At 43.1% G+C, this 15,016-nt stretch overlaps 1 protein-coding gene across 1 annotated transcript in view; it reads right to left on the reverse strand.

Annotated features, from left to right (window-relative positions):
* Positions 1–436: 436 nt before the first annotated feature.
* The window catches only part of WWC1 (WW and C2 domain containing 1), a 74,830-nt gene continuing 60,250 nt past the window's right edge, over positions 437–15,016 (reverse strand). The window contains exons 12-23 of the mRNA XM_069772949.1: positions 13,643–13,751; positions 11,775–11,855; positions 10,766–10,852; positions 9,889–10,081; positions 8,387–8,539; positions 7,681–7,781; positions 6,732–6,879; positions 5,863–6,027; positions 4,336–4,428; positions 3,256–3,486; positions 1,714–1,835; positions 437–1,181 (exon numbers count right to left, since the gene is read on the reverse strand). Coding sequence (XP_069629050.1) covers positions 1,115–1,181; positions 1,714–1,835; positions 3,256–3,486; positions 4,336–4,428; positions 5,863–6,027; positions 6,732–6,879; positions 7,681–7,781; positions 8,387–8,539; positions 9,889–10,081; positions 10,766–10,852; positions 11,775–11,855; positions 13,643–13,751 — 1,550 coding nt within the window. The 3' untranslated portion in view covers positions 437–1,114. The remainder of the gene's footprint in view (positions 1,182–1,713; positions 1,836–3,255; positions 3,487–4,335; positions 4,429–5,862; positions 6,028–6,731; positions 6,880–7,680; positions 7,782–8,386; positions 8,540–9,888; positions 10,082–10,765; positions 10,853–11,774; positions 11,856–13,642; positions 13,752–15,016) is intronic.

Genomic DNA, 15,016 nt, shown 5'->3' on the forward strand with positions numbered 1-15,016 from the left:
AAGGCTCGAAGGCGGCGGCAGCGCCCCCGGGCGGCGGGGAGGGCGCGGGCAGCGTCCTGCGTCTGACGTCAGCCCCGCCACGGGCAGCAGCGAGGCCCGCGCGGCCCGGCGGGGGCGTGGCTGGCGGCGGCGGGGGGGCGTGGCTGGCGGCGAGGCGCGGTAGCGGGGCCCGCGGCGGCGCCGGCGGGTCCGCAGCGGTGTGCGCGCTCCGTTACAGCTCTTCGGCGGGGAAGGGCCGACCCGAGCCCCCCACCGACCCCAGCCCCCCGTCGGGCGTGACCAGAACGTGTCCGAGAACCTTCCAGGCCCCGGGTGGGAAGCAGAGCAAGACACACTAAAAGCTATGTAATTCCAGCTAGTGGCAGGAAAAAAACCCCAACGATTTAGGTACCAGTTGATGAGAAGATTCACGCAAGACAAAAAGCGAGAAAGCAGGTTTGTCCAGAAAGGTCACTTTATTGGAAAAACCTAAAATGGACTTAAAACCTGCAGCCCTCCTCCCACAGCAGTGGTTTCAATGGGCTCCCCAAGTTACCTTAACAGACCCATTACAGACATGAGCTGCAGTACAAATGTTAAAAGTGCAAGTATTCTGAACTTCACACCCACTTTTATGACCTGGCAGGAAACACAAAAGCTTCACAGCTCACAGAGAATTCGTTCACAGCACTTGGCAGTCAAAACCGGCTCCCTGCATTCCCCACAGGGTACAAAAAACATCACTCAGAGGAGAGTCCGATGCAGAACATCATACAAGGTAGGGGTGAGGTTCCTTCAGATTTATTTTATTGCAGTAAAACCTCTAAAAGGTAGAGCTGTACAAAAAGTCTAAACAGCTTTATTTAAGAATAACAGCACCTTACGCTGCATTTGTTCTTATTTAAAATTCTATTTCCCAAAAATACATTCCTAAATATACAAACTATACAGTCTTGTCACTTTAATGCTGGTTTCTGTGATGATATAACTTTAACCTAAAAATCTTCAAAACATCCACATACTGACAAAAGCTCTAATATACAAATGCCTTGGTACCTTCATAATACCACATAAATAACTTCAAAACCCAAACTGCATTTGTAGAATTGTCCGGAAAGCAAATACTTTATGGCGATCACACATCGTCTGCAGAGAGCGTTGGAATGTTTATCCTCGGCCGTGTGAAAAATGCCATTTTCTCTCTAAAAAAGGATGATCAGTTGTTAATGCAACGGAATTCTTGCCAGAAATGTCCATCATCCACATTAAAATTTATCCCACCAGCTGTCACCACAAGGAGCAGCAGCACGTTCTCTCACAACCTACACCTCTTATTTACATATAAGACATGAGGCACCCTTGCAGTTAAACTCACAACACTGACCTTATCAAAAAGCCGTTTCGGAAAGGCTCAGCTTTTTGGCTTTCTAGGCATGTTACTTAGGGAAGCAAAGGGCTGCTTCTGTATGAAACAAAGGATTTGTGAATTTGTTGCCAGGTGGGGAATGATTTGGAGTACTGCCGGTTGCTTTGAGATCACATGCAGAGCTGCAGCTAGTTTCCCCAACCCTCAGACCTTATACTTTGATATAAAAATACAGAAGTTTTTGTTTAAGCAGAACAGTTAACTACTTCTACAAAGATTAGCTTTCCTCATCAGCATCTTAGTCATCCACAGAAAAAATCACGGTAGCAGTCAATTTTGCCTCCCCTTTAGCAGTGACCTGTAATTACCTGAATGACTGTACTTCCAGAGGCTCCTTCCGACTCTGCCCTCGCAGCCTGTGGACATCCTTGGCAGCAGCTCTCATCATTTTATCGGCCTTGAGCTCACACTTGTGTTCTGTTTTTTCCACCTAAACAAATAATCAAAAAGACCTGTTTGTGTTTCCAGGGGGAATCATTTTATCTCAACCAATCTCCAAATACAGCAGTATTTCAGCTGCAGGTCTAAGGGGTTTGGAAGCTGCTGACTCTGGAAATCACAAGCCACAGAAGCTAAAGTGAAGGCTTGTTAGCTAAGCATTGTAATGGAGAGAGCTTTTTGTAAGGTCATCTTCCAGCCCTTTGATAAAAATTATGGGTGCTATCTGCACCTTCTTTCTATCTTCTTGATCTATTTTTTAAGCCAGCTCATGCAAGAACGTGGCAACCCATGTTCCAGCTGTGCCCCAAAGAGCACCTTGTACCAACTCACTCCTACACCCGGTGCCATCATAACTTAGTTTCTGCCTGGTGTCAGCAGAGGTGCCCTGATAAATCACAGAAGTTGAGAAGGAGGCCTGTACATGAGGGAGAGCATGATGTAGACAGAGTAAGGTAAGTGCTAACCGTGACACACCACACCTACTACAGACTGGGAGGCTGCACTTGACAAAACAGATGGCATTTGTGACTTCTTGTATTTGCACCTGGCTCTAAGGCACAGAAATCTCTGCTGGTAAATGCATGGGTTTGGGACTAACAGAACTCTACAGGAAGTTAAAGAGAGAACAAACTCCTGCAAAGAACAAAAAGTGCAGCATCTGAGGGATGAAGATAGTCAGCTATGGAATAACACTTTTTTTTTTTTTTTTAATATAAAAAGAACAAATGTGACAGAAGGCTGCCCACCTTGCTCATCAACTGCCCAGGCTTATTCAGACATTTCTGAAGCTTTACCTACCCTATCTGTAAGTACATTCCTTTTGAAGCTAATGATTTGTATTTAAATGCTCTCCAGAAAAGTGATAATGCAATGAAAGACAACTTTCATAAAAGCAAACAAAATTGTTTAATGAACTGTTTGTTGAAATCCTTGGCAATTAGTTCCGTCTCCCTTCCATCCCTGCCCTGCAGTCCACCCTTCATAAGCAGAAAGATAGATACTATTAAGCTCTTAAAGCCAGAAAGTGCTATCTGCTGTCATCTGACTTATATCATCACTTCATATGCATAAGGATCCTATTCTAAAGCCAAGCATCATCCACACACAAGTTTTATGCAGCCATTATTTCTCTTAGAAGCAGCAAAAGACATAACTGCTACTTTCCTAACCCTTGTATCTGTGGGAAGGCAGGCACAGACTCTGCAGTTTGTAAATACCACACCTGTAAATAGCCAGACACTCAAGGACTGCAGCTTCCGTTATCAATCACTTGCTTGATGGAGCCCTAAGTGGAAGACACGAGTGACTGTAGTGCTAAGGCTTCATTTCCTGACTGTCTGAAGTCCCCTGTTTCTCAAATCATGTTTCTCAAACATGTTGAGTAAAATCCAAAGGCAGGTATTACTCACTCGTTTTTCCACTAGCCTCAGCAGCAGTCGGAATCTCTCATCATCCTTCACCCACTGCGGCAACTCTTTTTCACCCTGACTTTGAGCTTGTTCCAACTGTTCCTTCAGTTCCCTCAGCACCGAGATCTCCTGAACCAGCCGATCGTGCCAGGTTTTCGAAGCTTGCAGGTCCAGCTCCAGGTCTAGTGAAGTGCGGATTAGGCGCTCTGTACCAAAGGACTTGATTGAAGGCTAGACAAGAAGGGGTGTAGGAACACAGTGATGAGAACTGTCCCAACCACTCCCCGACGAAAGGCCAAATGCATCATGAGCCCCATTATTCCAGTACTTCTCTTTGCAGAAAACATCTCTATTGAACCTGCTTTCCAATCCTTCTCAAGACAGAAAAACAAACTCAAACAAGTCTTATAGATAGGCCTTTTGATTTTGGTGTTTCCACTAAATATCTTCCTTGGCAGCTTCTCCAAATCAAACAAGTCTTGCTTGCACACCTTGCTCCTATGTTTACTGTCTCATCTTCAGATGACTCCACCTGTGTTTGTTTTTTCCAGTAACATTATGTTGCCTTCAGCTAGTTTCAAACACAAGCTGCCTCAAGAAAACCATCTCCTTCAGAACTCACATCAGTATCCTGGGGGAATTTCAGTGATTGCCATCACAACGGGCACAGGGGTGCATTCTGTGCCATGGAGTCACTACAACAGGGTCACTTGAGCACCTGAGACATCGTTCTCCTCACCCTCTTCCCCAGCTCCTCACATTTATTATAAGTACTTACGAATCTCACAGCAATAAACACAGCAAAACTGTTTGTGCTACTTCTGCTCTGACAAGATGGAAAATACCAGGAACCTTCTTCCTAAATTGATTGTTCTAAATGCGTTCCACCTTAAACATTCCTGTCATATTCTGATATATCAAAGAAAAGTAGCCTTGAGAGACTTCTCACACACAAAGAAAAGGTTGTGAATGAAAGCATGTGGCAACTGATTTATGTTTGCAAATTCTTCCTTTAAAACAGTCTTCCGGTGTTTGCAAGTGTCTACTCTAGAGAAAAAAAAAAAGTGGTGATGTTTTTACCCGTTTCACTCTGACACTTCGTCTCTCCATTGCATTTCGTATGAAGGGAGGCTTTTTGGATAGCGTTGAACTGTCACTATCACTGCGATTCAGCTGAAAATGAAAACAAAACCTGTATTTTTCATGAAAGAAATACAAGCAGTGCATACACACTTTATTAGCAAGATCAGAGGGTTCTGTAAGTGATTATAAGCAGTGATGTAAGCAGAAATATGAAGTTTTGTGAACGACTACAGCAGACAGCTGCCACTCCAGTCTGAGTGCACAACATGCAATCCATTTGGCACGGCCAGATCCTGCCACAAGCCTTGAACTCTGTCCCTTTTTGGGAACAGACTGCATGGAAAGAAAGACACTAAGTTTGGGTATAATATGGGACTCTACCCCACTGCCCTTCTTCTGTGCAAGTAACTAGGCTGGGCAAAGCAGCCTAGAAAAATAAGCTCTAAGTAATAAAAAAAATTACTCTTTTCTAGTGTCTGTAAAACATGGGACTATTTTATTAGAGATTTCTCTTTTCTCCAATCACCTGTATTTTAAGCTAGTGGTGCAAGAGGTAGGTTTACCTGTAAGCTATTCATCTGGGTTTTTCAACTTAAAGAGTTGTCATGTTACACACATACAGTCTGCCTTCTTTTGTGATTGCCTCTAGACTCTTAAAAAGAGCTCAGCTCAGGTAGGGTTTAATTCCCTTCTCATGTTCCTTCTCAGAGTTGGGGGCAAGGGGGAACAGGCATGTGGGATCTGCATGTGCTGGGACACAGTACCTCTACCACCCAAGCACAGGCCACTGCTGCAAATTAAACAAGGTTTGTTTCTATGGAAGCACCTGCTTCTGAATCAGAGAAAACCTGCACATCAAATCTGGCGCAGCTGTATTAAGAGCATGCCCACTTACGACAGGTCATCCATGATAAAATGCAGTGCTTGCTTGTTTGCCAATTCAATTTAAAAGACGAGTTATTTATAGTTTAGGCTGACCCTCAATCCAGGAAATAATTGTGAACAAACATTTCAAAGCAGTGGAAGTGACATCCTGACCCAGTACGTGGCCTGTTCAGTTACCTTCAGACAAAGCACACTGGAGGCTTTCAAGCTTTCACAAATTTTGCTGACATTGTCAGGTACTTGCCTTTCCATTTCTATCAAGCTTGCATGTTCACCTCATCTAAAGTCAGGTGGACACAGCTAACTCAGTTCAAGTTAGCGCAGAACAGTCTTAAAAAAGCAGGAAAGGGTCTCATATGCAGCTTATTCATCACTGTCTTACAGCAGCCCTTCCAGGTTAGTTTGAGCATGTCAACATGCTGCACATACCACAAACATACATATTTTATAAATTTGTGCTTAATACTATAAGGAAAGATACTGTCTAGGAGGTGAGGACAGAGCAACTTCTTAAGTGAAAGGGGGAGAGAAGAAAGCACTTTCAGGTCTCTGTGAAAAATTCAGACTAAGTGAACATTGATATCATGCATTCATTAGTGAAACACAGCATTTATAACCTAATGATTGTATTTGCCTTACCCGACACACATATTGACTTTGTGGTCCTGGTGAAAAAGTTTTTGAGCGGATGATAGTGCTACCTCTGACAAACTGAGTTTGGGGTGGATTTGCTGCTCTTTTGTCCTTTGGACGAACTACGGTAGAAGACTGTGCAAGGGTCTCTGTGTTTGTCTCTTTATCCACCTAAAAGACAGATACTGCAGTGTAAAAGCCACCTTGCCATCTTACTGATGACACGTACCCAGGACTGTCTGACAGCCACCTGTGATACATCTCCGCTTTCAGTCCCAAAGGCATCGCATTCAAAAACAGATATTCTTTAGCCCTTTTCATGCAGGGTGTCCTGACACTTCACTCCTTGAACTCAGTAGCTGCTATGTTAACTGTATCACTCCCTAAGGGCTCTACATCCATTGATCGCTGTACAACACAATTGATTCCAGCAAGCTTTGCCTGTTGATCCAGTACATCAATGTGACCTGGTAATCTCACACAGAACAGAGGTATGACTATAAAGACCATTTCCTTACTTCTTGTGCATCTGCAGCAACGATCCAAATCGCTGTATGTGCATGCACAGAGAGCACGTGTACAGCACACGTTTGTTAGACTACAGCTACATTCAGAATTAAACAAGGTCAAAGCCACTGTCACATTAATGAAAACAGTTTTCATGACCAGCAAAAAGAAGGCATGAAATGATGCTATATTAACTGTGGGACAAAATGTAGAGTTATTTTAAAAGATTTCAGGTAAATAAACTTTTAAACATCAGTGATGAACTTTCAAATAACTGCTGTAGCCTTGCTCAGCTCAACAGCAACCCAGTTCAGCTAAGCTATGGGAAGCTTAACTCATCTTTCTGTTCAAAAGGCCCTTGACATTACCTTCACTGCTATTTCCATGTGCAGCTGGGAATTCAGACTTTCTTCTGTTTCCCACAGCGATTTTCCAGCACAGAATTCTTCTTCCTCCTCTGCTTCATTTTCACTGACCTCGTCCTGTTCTTCCTGATCAGGAACGTCTTCATCTTGCCTGTTAAGAACAGCTTTGTTACTGAACTGGCCTATTGTGGACAATACTCTGGTGCTGCAGCAGGAGTTATCTCCTGTAAGCTGCTGGACAGAAACACGTCCCCAAGGCAGCCAGTTGTACCTGGCAGATCCTGTAGCCACTGAGATTACACAAACACAGGCTTATAAGAGAATAACTGAAACTGGAGTAAAGCTGCACCAGAAGGCAACCATCACAGCCAAAAACTTCATACTGATCTTGCTTCAAAAGCAGCAAGCTAAGGGTTCAGCCATATGGTCTGAGCTCAAGATGAGTGCATCTTAAGGGGAGCTCTCAGGATGCCATTAATAATTAATCTTAGTTTAAAAAGTGATGCTGGACAAAATTGAAGCATTGTTTTAACATCCTTCTCAGCTCCTTTGAACTCACAGCTGGCTTCCCCATCAAACCCATTGGACAGGCTTGCTTTTTGTTTCAAATGTCGGGCTTCATTAATAAAATCTGAATCTGTATATGTAAACAGCAGCCAAAACTAATATTCAAGCAAAGCCTTGCACCATACAGTGGAGCTTTTATGGACGTCCATAGAACACTGTTCAAATAGCACAATTAGCATAGTGCTATTAACTATTTTCAATGTTTATCAGTTTTGTTCTCATTTCCCAAGCACAACCTCCAGAACAGAAGAAACAGGATTTTTCACTAAAGCAGAAGGAGACAGAAGCAGCCTCCCACAGCTCTGTATCATCTGCTTTTTTCTCTGCGCATGAATCCCCAAATGGTCTGATCATCCCGCAATGCTGATGGTGGGATGCTACCTACCAGCTCTCTCCACTAGTTAAAGTGCTTCTGCTTTCCTCCAATTTCTTCTCCACAGCTTCCAGTTCAACAGCTGTCTGCTCTAAGAGTGCTGAGACAGAGTCCTGAGGAGAGCAAGAGGCTTCTTGTGAAGATACGACTCACAAACTGCAAAGCGCCCAGCCTTTCTGGTCAGAACAGCCCCAACCAGCTTTCCTCTGGTGGCAGGAAAGAGTCATAGTCTCTACACCTGTGTCGTTCAAGCAGCCTATTGCACATACAGTGCTCAGTCAAGCCTGTGTGAGCATACCTGGCCCACCTCCCCCAGTTACACTAGCATACGCACGTGTGCAGCTATAGGCTGAGCATATTGCATGCCATGCACGTGCAAAGGTAAGTCTGTATCTTGACTCGCTCAGCAAAGTCATTGCAGCAAGGTGAACTGTCTAGTGGGAAAAAAGGCAAAAGCTCACACATCACTTACACCAGACCACATACCACATCCCTCAGCTTCGTGAGGAGCAGATTTCAGTAAGTATTTAGCCCAGGACAAGGGCATATCTGTAATCGACATGTTAATTATTTTGCTGCACTTAATGACATTTTCAAGTTCTAAATATAAACACACCAGCCTTCACTTCTCGTCTATTGTGACAGTCCTTCAGCCACATAAACCCTCTCATTAGTACTGTTTAGAAGAGATTTGTTTGATTTAAGCAGTTGTTCTTACTGTTTTTTCAGTGCAGGGTACTTCAGAGTGAATGTTTCCTTGTTTACTTTTCCTGTTTTGCTTCTGCAGATACTTATAACTAAGGAGGTTATACCAACGGGTTGATTTCTCTCCGGATCTACATATTTCAGCAAGGCTAATTTGTGCTCCACCCTATTGAGAACAAAACCACAGTTTTAGTGTAATACTAAAAGGAACAACTACCACATCAGTCAGAAGAAATGAGAGTGAAAAATCCAGGACTACTTGACTTTGGCAAGTTTGACAAAAAGAAAAATTCCCCTGTTTATCCCCATTTCAACAGCACTAGTAATGCTTTATGTTTAATTATTTTAACATTGTCTAGGGCTTCCAATCTAAGTAGCAAGTGTTTCACTGCAGCTCCTGTGTACAAGAATCCAGAAGTATGAACAGTGCTACTGCAGCTAGGAAAAATTACAGCCAGAGCTTCAAAGAAAAAGAAAAAGGAACAGGAGATGAAGACTCCCAAGAAATTTGCAAGGCTGACAAAAATCACTGCCTCAGACTGAGATGCTTTAGCTTTGTATAAGCCATTCCACTTCATCTGCCTTGTCATTTTTTACTGTGTTACCTTTAGTACACATCCTGACATATTCAAAACCAAAGTAAAACTGATTCACAATTTATTTAATCCATGTCGAGTGGACTCCATTGCACCAGCCCAGTCCAGCAGACTGCATGCTGAGCATACCTCCTGCAAGTTAGCATGCTCCCACCTGGAGCTTATGCTGCCAAAAGAGAAAAACCCCATTTGGAAAACAGATGCTTTCCTGAACCAAAGTGTGCTTTGCAAAGCAAGCGAAGGAAGAAATGCAGAAGCACCATAAAACATGTATCCCTCCAGTCAAGAGAGATGCTACGGAACACATGCAGAACAGAACATCAACTTTTCTGTAACTTAATGGCTGCTTATGTCCCAGCTCAACACACCCTACTCATGTTCTGGAGTACAATACTCCAGAAATAGTTCTATTAAAATAAACTTGCTCAGGTAACACTGAGCAACAAAAAAGCTCTTCTAACAACAGAAGGCAGCTGGCTATGGCAATGCTAGCACTGAAAAAACTATACTAATAAGGATTTTAATAGTGTAGAGTAATAGCAGTTTTTAAAAAATCCTTCAGAGATCTTTAATATTCTACAGTAGCTTCCAAATTCCTGTAAGCCCATTCTCAATTACATTACAACAAACGTTTCCAAAAGGAAGAAAAACAGTTAGTGTTTCTCATTAAATCATAGGAGAAGGGAAATCTAGTAGTCTGACAAAGTCACCAGTAGTTCTGTAACAGAACATTTATCCAATAGATTTTTTTTTCCTGATCAAAACTGTCATTGCAAAGAACACTATCTGTGAGAGATCATATAGCTAAGGATTATCAAGAAAACTTCCAGTGAAATTGCCAAACTTCAGAGTTTAAAATTTTGTCTAATTAAAAAGAGAAAACAAACACAAGGATATTAAAATAGAGATTAATACTAACCAAACATTCTTCAAGGTGAGACTTATCTACAGTGCAAACATCGACTCTTAAAGTCTTCTGGCGTAAAGCCGGGTAAGAGATAGAAACCCAAAATACTTCATTGTACACAAGATTGTCTGAAGCTTCCACCGGTCTTGTGCGAAACAAGCAGCTTGTGCTTTCTGAACAGGGCAGGACAGCCACGCGAATGTTCCTGTTGAAAAAACTGCTGCAATCAGTACTACCATACAGGTTTGCAGTTCCCTGCATTGCAACAGCTCCATGAATCTGTAAGTGAAATTCATCCTAAGCACCGTGGACATTACTGTCCTATCCTGGTCTTTGGAATATCAGTCAGCTGAGAAAAAAGGAACATGTCGTCACAACATCAGAGACATGAAGTGGCATGAGTTGCCATAGACTTCATCCTTCTGAATCTTGTAATTGAACACCATGGGATTATGTTTTACATGGTTGTTTACGTCTGTGCAACTTGTCACACTGCTAACATACCCTTTTGTAAGTAGAAACAGCTATGCAAAAATGAATCAACTTTTGTCAGCTTATTCAGCACACAGCTGAATTTAAAAAACTTGTGCCTAGAATGAGTCTAGTAGAAGCTGTACATTTCCCCACACATGCATCTGTGCAGCTGTCCAAGAATGGGTTCTGTAGCAGAACAAACACCCCCACTCCACTCGATGCCGTTGCTCTGGGCACTGCTACAGTTAAGAACCTTGCTGGCTAGTGCTAATTCCAGGCAAGTCTTTTCCTAGCAAATACAGACCTTTGAGGAAAAATCTGCACCTTGTTTCAGTCTGCAGGTTTATTATTATCTGTTTAATTCCCACTAGAATCTAATAAAAATACTTCAAGCATGTTTATTTCACCCACTTACACTTTTTGATCTTGTTGTAACAGCAGTGCTGGAACATTACTCAGCTGGATGACCAGTATCGCAAATTGTTTATTTTTGTCATCATATCTGAATTGGAAAGACAGAAAAAAGCATTATTATTAGAGAAGCCTGCCTTGGCCTCCACTAATTTCATTAACACAAACAAACAACATTAAAAAATTACAAACAAGACAAAACTATAGTGGGACCATGGCTTGCCTATAGCTTAAAACAAAACCAGTTTCATATTACATGAAGTTTTGCTGCCAGAACATCCAGAATTTAGAACAGTCCAGAACACCCAGAACTTAGGAATTCAGATACAATGGACTACAAATTAGACCTAACACACATTGCTTTTCCTGAGGCCTAGCTAAGTTGCTGTACTGCAACTAAAACCTTTTGAAAGGCCTTATATAATGACTGCAATATAAAGAAGTTACAAGTAGAAATACTTGAAGTACAACAGTGAAGATGTTAGGGGTAACCATTGTTTTACTGTTGATGGCCATGACAAGAGAGTTTTGTGCTACTTATTTTTCCTCAAATCATAAATAACCTTCCACTAAGTCATTTAAAGAAGATGCCTCTGTGCCTACCCTCCTACGCCTTACCCACTACTTGTGGGTTTCAGGTGTGGTCAATGATTATGATTACCATTTACTCTCAGCAGTTTTTTCCCCCCACAAGCTGCACACTAAAAGAGACTGCAAGCCAGCAAAAGGCTTTCTCCAGCCCAGCGCTGTCAGTGCTCCCATTGCTGGTTTGCACCCTCATACCACACTATCACCAGTTGATTTCCACTGACATAAAAGAGGATAACTGGGCCAAGGACCTCCTGGAGTTGAGTGTAATTCTCAATTACACTTCAAAGAGGGCATTAGTTAGTTAATACTAATAGGGCAGGAAAAACAGGGTAAGAAAACAGAACAGAAAGCACTATCTTCTAAATCCCATATATCATTCTTTCCATTGGAAGGAAAATCCAATAAAAATGTGTAGTGCTTACCTCATTGCAATTTGCACTTTAGCTGTCCCAACTGCTTCTGTATCATCACTGTCAAACACCATCACTTCTGACAGACATGGTCTGAAAGAAATCAAAGACAATTAAGGACTTGATTTCCTCTTATTGAAGTGCTAGCATTCAGGTGATACAAGATCTTTTCCCTTCCATTCAGGGGTTGGGTATATGGATTTCATAAAACTAGCAGCTAAAAGAAAGCCCATTTAAGAAGTAAGTGCAATCATCCTTAGAGGTATGTATTACAGTGCTTATCAGCAGAAAGTCATATGCCTTCCCCCTTCACTGCCAAAAAAAGCCACACAAAAGACTGCAAAAATAAGGCAGTGGGGGATTTTTAAAGGGTTCCCTTGACTGGATTTTAGTACAGGCAGCTGACTGCCCAGCAACAGAAATAAGACTTAACAACCGCAATCTGTCCTGCATCATGACAGCAAAAATTCTCAAGTTTGATTAGATTTAAGTCATTCCTTTGTTTCTTTAAGAAGTCAAAGTTCCCTAAGCACACTAAAAGTGACAGAGTACACTGACTGGTCTTCCTTGAAACAGCTACCTGCATCATTTCTCTCCCAATGTACTCCTCCTCCAAAGTTTTATGCACTGAAAGTCCCCAAAAATACATTAATTGTCTAACTGACTCGGGGACTATGCTGTAGCACATGAAAACAGGATTAGCATTCTTCTCTTCTAAGTATTTTCCATATTACTTAGCACTTTCTTGCATTTCATTACATTTCAGCTACAGAGCACAAATGTATTGCTCATTCTACCCTCACCATTTATTATAGGCATCAGAATGATACTGTAGTCATTACAAAGGTTGGTAAGTCAACAACCCAAACAACACCAAGTAACATCAGACACTGAGTGTGCATGGGATGCCTTCTGTAATTGTCACACATTATCCCTCCTCCCCTCTCTGCAAAGCTCCCTATCCCATTGAGGGGACACAGGGGTTCCAAGACACCCAACTGTCTGATTGCTTGGCTTAAGCCTATTAAGTCTAATTTACAGAAGCATTGCACTTTCTTGTCAAAGCGAATTGTGCTGTAAACAAAAAATTACTCATTTATGTGGAGAATTAATGAAGATAATGAATGAATGAGTGGGGGGAATATGAGATGAGCAATTTTTCACCTCTACAGTCGTGTCTTGCAACAAATGACCCCATAATTCATCTTGATGCCAATAAAAACAGCAGGAAAACCCATGTTAGATGCAGGGAAACCAGGTATCAATAAGATCAGTACTTTCCAGTGACCTTTCTGTCAAACCACCCCAGACAGCTTTAGCAAGCAGTAAGGGAGATCCAGAAACCCAGCAAGAGCAGTGATGCCCAGCTCCAGCTATAAGCTATGCACTTAGGGGGAGAAGTCCTGCCAAAATCACGTACAGGATCCAAGCACTCGGGAACTGCATTGCAGCACATACACGTCCATGAGGCAGTTCAAGGTGCTTCTGCTGTCTTCCTTACACATCCCAAAGTCCTCTCATGCTGACTGAGGGCTGCCATTGACACCAGAATGGCTGACTGACAGGAGGGGAACTTTACACCTGCCAGATGGCTCCATCAAGGCAGCAGTCATAGCTTACCAGCACCTCCACAAACAGACCAGCTGTTCAAACAGTTCTCTGTGAGCTTGCTTTCAGCTACTTCTATTATGGGAAGCATGGGTCATTTTGATAATCAAATTCAACATGCTCATAGTTTTTTCAGAAGTATTAAGAAATCTGAGATTGAGAACTTTAGCCACCAAATTACAAAAAAAGATCACAACGAGCAGTATTCCAGCTGACTCCTGTGTGCAACGCTGAGTCATTGGCTTCTTCCTAGAGAGAGATCTGATGTCTACCTTTGTACAGACGCCTCATATACCCCGCTATCTCCAGCAACAGATTCATCAGACACTGCAGCTGACACACACGCCACCTTCAGTGCCGTCCCTCCAGCTGTATTTATACCTATCAGAAAAGCACAGAGGAAAATCGAAAAGAGGTGTTAACGCAAACAAACTGTCTGGATCAGGAGTAGCTTTTTTTCTTATCCTCCCCCTGAATTGCATTTTTTCTCCGCCCAAGTACCGTTAAGCAACACCACGTTTCTGAAGACAGAGAGGACACAGGTAGGGCGGGCTGTGCTCCACAGCCACCGTGAGGTTAGTGCTTCAGGAACGTGCCTGACTGCCCTGGAGAACAAAAAGCCCCTGCACAACCAGAGGAACAGCCCATGTGGTGGAGGCGAGAGCAGGGCTTTATTGCACAGTCAGTGCCCATTTAATACCCGAGTCCTGCAGCAGCATACCCACGGGCTGCGGTTACACGCCGGCTGTGCCGAGTGCATTACAACTGGCGACCCGGCACCTCCACGGGTGCAGGTCCTCGCAGGTAACACGAGGAGAGGCTTTCAAAGCACTGGAAAGGCAGGAAGGTACCCACGACAAGATGGGCAACGTGCAGAAGCAGCAGAACTTCTAAATTCTAGTGAAGTTATAAATATGAACCAATAAAACAGCTCCCTACTGCAAGTCACCCTTAAGCAGGTAGTAGGCCTTCTGGTCCCAGCCACCCAGCGAGCAGCGGCTGGGCAAACGCTACTGACCAAGCTCTGGTCAAGTATGGATTACGTGGAGAGCTTATGCCAAGTTTAGCTTCAAGAAGAGGGAACAGCAAAAAACCACCACCTAAACCCAAAAGGTTTGTGTACACAGGACAGAAGATAGGTCCAGAAGACCAGGTTAACTAGCTAAACACGGAGAGAAAGAGAGATTATAGGATTTAAAGTAGCAGCACCATGCAGGAATACAGGGAAAAGGAGATAGGGAAGAGAAACCGAAGAAGTTGAAGCAAGCAGTTTTGCACAGACGTGTTGTCTCACGTGGATTTCTTGTGCTACAGAACAGGGAAAGATATGCCCTGGAAACTTCTGCAAATTCTGCACCTTTTCACTTAAACCATCACATTTCTGCAGAGATATGCTTCAGCCGAGAATCTGGAGAACTCTGTCTGCCAAGGTGGCTAACGAGTGCTGGAACATACCCAGCTCTTAGCTCTCCCTCACTGTCAGGGCTTTGGGAGACCTGCTCCGAGAGCGAGGAGGTGCCACGTTGTCACACCGGGAGCAGCTGCAACCCCACAGCAGAAGTGCGGCAATGCACTCCTCTCCAAGGGGCTTTCATCTTTCAGAAGTGGTCTCTCTTTCCCGTAGCCTTAAGAAAGCACATGTCCCC

This window comes from Haliaeetus albicilla, chromosome 27 (assembly GCF_947461875.1).
Source record: "Haliaeetus albicilla chromosome 27, bHalAlb1.1, whole genome shotgun sequence".
NCBI classification, from domain to species: Eukaryota; Metazoa; Chordata; class Aves; order Accipitriformes; family Accipitridae; genus Haliaeetus; species Haliaeetus albicilla.